Source organism: Anguilla anguilla, chromosome 6 (genome assembly GCF_013347855.1).
Source record: "Anguilla anguilla isolate fAngAng1 chromosome 6, fAngAng1.pri, whole genome shotgun sequence".
Taxonomy (NCBI): domain Eukaryota; kingdom Metazoa; phylum Chordata; class Actinopteri; order Anguilliformes; family Anguillidae; genus Anguilla; species Anguilla anguilla.
This window is the reverse complement of record NC_049206.1, coordinates 47,540,550-47,545,159: the sequence shown is the minus strand read 5'-3', so window position 1 is coordinate 47,545,159 and position 4,610 is coordinate 47,540,550. Positions and strand designations below refer to the sequence as shown.

At 39.2% G+C, this 4,610-nt stretch overlaps 1 protein-coding gene across 1 annotated transcript; it reads right to left on the bottom strand.

Moving 5' to 3' along the window:
- Positions 1–770: 770 nt before the first annotated feature.
- LOC118230054 (homeobox protein Nkx-2.4-like) lies at positions 771–3,882 on the bottom strand. The gene is made up of 2 exons (XM_035422772.1): positions 3,371–3,882; positions 771–3,008 (listed from the first exon to the last, which is right to left on the bottom strand). The coding sequence occupies exons 1-2, from the start codon at positions 3,738–3,740 to the stop codon at positions 2,329–2,331; spliced, it is 1,050 nt and encodes a 349-aa protein (XP_035278663.1). The 5' UTR covers positions 3,741–3,882; the 3' UTR covers positions 771–2,328.
- Between the last annotated feature and the right edge of the window lie 728 nt (positions 3,883–4,610).

Below are 4,610 nucleotides of genomic sequence, written 5' to 3'. Positions count from 1 at the left end.
AAAAAAAAGGTCGTATGATTTCCAGTTCTGTAATGTATTAGTTATATTTCACGGAATACGTATGAAACACTGGCCACTTCACAGCATAACGGCATTTCAGGAGTTACAGCGATTGATGGAAAAAGAGGGCGTATAATAAGGAATGTAGAAAGTTGGCTTTGCTTAAATTCGAGTTGCGGAGGACAGACGTCGGAAAAATTGCTTTATCATTCACAGCAGTTGATACGGGTCAGCTTTTTTCGGAAAAGACTATTCGAATTTACATTGCAAATTATTTGGTATGTTGGTAGGATGTCCAGTTGCAGAGTTAATTTCGCCTGAACTTCCGCATTTAATAACTTGCATCGAGAACTTTTAAAATGCCGAAGAAAATATGTTTTGCAATATGATCTTGACAAATTTCAATCCAACAACATTAGAGAATGTAGCGCACGCCATGTTTCAGTTTATTTTCTTTTGAAATTGTAGATATTACTGATATGTAGGCAACATATTTGTGAGCCAAAACAAGATGTTTTCTGCAATTAAAACTTCTTAATGACCTTAACTGTGGAAAATGTACATACATTCGCTTTCCCTTTCCCTGCGTAATGTTCCAAATGCAGCACAATAATGATCTACATTCCTGGCAAGTGAGACCTACAGTTGAAATGCAGCTGGTTCTTATGAATTGTAATTGTTGTTGCAGAGCAAACGAATTTAATTGTTGTCCAGCTTATCTACGTTGTTCGTATGCTTTTTAGATTAAAACCAGTGTCTAAATTAGTTAACTTTTTCTCTTAAGACATGTAGGGCTTAAATATAGTATTGTAAGAGGTAGACTAACAGTAACTGAAAATTGTCGAGTACAGTACTAAGATTGAATTTGATGTTTTGAATTTGACTGCGAGTGCGCAGTAAAGGCCAGAAGCATATGTATGCTCCATAGCCAATTGGTAGGTAGTTTAAAGATTGAAAAAAATAATTTTAAGAGTAGTCTCCTATAAAGTTTCATGTGCCATTAAAACGAATTGAACAAATGTGTGCATATGACACGACCGTGGATGAACAGGAATTAAATTCACTAAAGAAAATGTAACCAATTTATTTGGCGGAAGTTACCAATGAATACACGAGCTTATAAATCCTGAAATATTTTCTCAGTCGTGTGGTAGCGCAATTGTGTCCTGGAATAAGGTTTAGCCTAATTTTAATTAAATTAGGGAACTTAGCGAGCTTATCCATGTTCAATATTATATACTATTTTGATCTAATAAAACGACAGTCTTAAGATTTTGATATCCTTAATCTGGAATGCATTTCACATGTGATATTGTGTAGGTCTATCTCGTTAGGTCACTACTGGTATTAGGCTCAAGTCTGACTGATGGACTCCTCACTGAGGAAAAACATGAGAAATGAATCTCCTGTCCGTGCCATAAGTTTGTTTGCATTTAATGGTGAATGTTTTATAGGAACATGTTGGTAAACCAATTGTAGCCTATTTGAGAATCAAATGCTAAAAATCCGTGTATAACGCTCTACTAAACAATGGTGTGCGCAACCAAATTATTTAAAGGTTTTTATCATTTTAAAAAGTACAATAAATAAAATATCATTAAACTATTCAATAACTTTAAGTATACTTCTGTATTTGTCTCATTTCTTTACGAAGGCTGCCAACCCTGATGTAGCCTAGATGTTGCAGAATATGCTATACTCCCGTTGACCACGCTTTCCAGTTCGGGTTGTTTTGTCATCAGGAAAATGCACTCCCAATAGAACATACAATTAATTGCTCAGAAATGGCTTGCGCTTCAAGCGATTTATTGTTAACGTTAAATGTGTTTGATATGTATGCGTGATATATAGTAACCGTCACGTGCCCGTTAACTTACAAAAAGAAACGCCTTTTTTAAAAACGTATAACAAGTAGCCTATAATACAGGTAAACTCGGTCTCGTATGTTAGCCAAATATACAGTATCAGTTTTCATTAAACTAATGTTTACTTATTTCAACAATAATAAAATATCAGGTAGAATATTGTGATACAGTGGTAATTCATTTGGGTATTATACCTCACCCGCCACCCCTAGAATTCCCACGAAATGTGGAGCAGCATTAATTCCCCTCTTGAACCATCATAATCACACAATAATAAAGTCCAACATTTTAACACACATGCTGGGCAACCATTTATTTTGCTAAAATAGTTGCCCTTTGAAAAGATAAAGAAATTGTCAGCAGTCCTGATGATCCATGAATAGTCTTCAGGGATGCTTGGTGCGATTTCTGCCTGTTCTCCCAGCACTGTATCTCCACATTAAAAAGAAATGTATAATCCGCCCTACCAAGCTCTGCTATAAAGCAGGTTTGCGTTGACCATATTACCGGTGTAATCTATGACGGACGTGTCGATCTGTGCCATGCCGCCCATCTGGCTGTGTAGGGAAGGGGGACTGGGTGACATTTCTTCCTGTTCTTGGGCCTGGGTTAAAGTATTTACTTGTTGGTTTTGATGTTGGTTAATCGTATTGCTAGGAGCTGGGATCACTCCCCCAGAGCCGTTTTGCTGCTGATGATGAAGATGGGCGTGCTGTTGTGGCGGCGTCGGTGTGCTGGAGCCGTTCTGACACGGTTTACCGTCCTTAACTAGAACCGGAACGGCTACGCGCCTCGGCGACTGTTGCTGCTGGCACAAGTTGCCGTTATCCTGCTGTAGCTGCTGGGCAACTTTGTCCTTGGCCTGCCGCTTCATTTTGTATCTGTGGTTCTGGAACCAGATTTTAACTTGAGTAGGAGTGAGGTGAATCATGCTGGCTAAGTGCTCCCTCTCGGGCGCAGAAAGATATTTCTGTTGTTTAAATCTCCTCTCAAGTTCGTAAACCTGGGCCTGTGAAAACAGAACTCTCCGCTTCCTCCGGGGCGCAGCGTGCAGTGTTACCATTGATTTGGTGGCGTCCATTCCTGTCAGCGTACCCATTCCCGTCATATTCATTCCGGTTGATGGTCCCATGAATCTGGAAACTTAAAATGTATTCGAAAACCTATCAATAATCAGCAATGCAACCAAAAGTGCAGTCTACTACGGTCATTCTGGTTTGTAATTTTTAATTTGTCATAAGAAGAGTAGGCTACACATTTATCTGATTCTGAATACATAGATTAAAAATATAATCACCAGTGAATACGGAAAATGGCTCTAATATTTAAACTAGCCGTCTTGCACAATGTATTATAACCTAGAGCAAGTGCAAATTAAAAGTTTTACAAAATGCATTCGTCGTCAAATTTGACATTTAAAAATGACAATATTTTTTAATATTTATGCTGAAAAATAAATTGATTTGAATAAAAATAGTATTTAAAAAAATCTGTGTACAACTTACTTGTTGAATATCTAGGGTCGGGATTCGTCCCGTACCAGCCGGTTGCTGCTGCGCTGTTCCTCATGGTTTCCTGGTAAGATGGCAGGTCACCCATGTTGCCAATGCTCCCATTGCAATATCCCCCCATGGCACTGTGCGAGAACTGGGAAACGCTGTGTGGCATGTGGTAGGTGGTCGCCACCGCGGCGTTATGGCCCACGGTGTGCTGTTGCATGCTCGACTGAGAAACCTGCGGTTGTCGGTAAGCTCCAAGCGGAGAGGTGAGGCTACCTGCGCTATCCATGCCACCGAACTTCTTGTATGTCTCCTCAATTGGGCTCAAAATATCTGTCACGGAGAAAGGCGTTGTGTGCTTTGGGCTCAAGGACATTGTTCAGCCCGCAGGTATATTTTGTGGAGCGCGTCTCAGCCTGTGGTGTGGTATTAGCCTCTCCTGCTGGATGTCTACGTAGGAGAGTGCTCGTCGTTGAGTTACGATTGAGCGCCTTGGAATAGGAGGCGAGCCCTGGACGCTCTAACCTCGGGTTTATTGTAGCCAGACGCCAGGTTTACGACAAAACACAGGGGGCGGAGCAACATCCTAAACGAGCAAACAATAGCCATTGACATTTTACCAGGATAATTGAGGAGTGTTTTTACTTACATATTAAGATAAGCAGTGATGCCAACAAAAATGTTTGATTAACCGAATTTACCCTTTTTATGTTGGCTTTTAGTCTTGATCCATATGCAGTTAAAATGTGTCCGAAAATTAGATTTGACATTTAGATCATACGACTAATTTATTCTTTAAAATGTACATAATGTGCTGTTGAGCACTCTTCTCCCAATTCTAACGGGAAATATTACACTTTTTAAAATAAAGTTCAAGAGCACAGATAAGGGGTCTCCGACATTATTAATCCAACCTTTATGTGTCTTAAGCATTTTCCCCAAAGGACGGCACTTCAAAATAAGGTATCAATCCCGTGGTGAAAAATAAATAAGAATAGGGGTGTAATATTATAAGCATACCTTTGATCAAGTCGGATACCTGTAGATTCTAATGGAACTTGAAAACACGCAACTGATATTTTGCCACACCTGTGATTACAGACAATAAAGATACATTTTTGAAACAAGATGCATCATGTTTTTTAATGTTTCAATGTCAGTCTTATGTGAGGACTTGGGAAATCAAAGTTTAGCATATTTTACCTGAAAGAAAATCTAAAAATACCGAACATGAAAAATTGTTGGT

Bases quoted from the DNA above. Each gene is read 5' to 3' on its own strand.
- LOC118230054 (XM_035422772.1), bottom strand. From the start codon at position 3,740: ATGTCCTTGAGCCCAAAGCACACAACGCCTTTCTCCGTGACAGATATT. The intron at 3,009-3,370 runs GTAAGTTGTACA...ATACATTTTAAG, and splicing joins CGACCCTAGATATTCAACAA to TTTCCAGATTCATGGGACCA.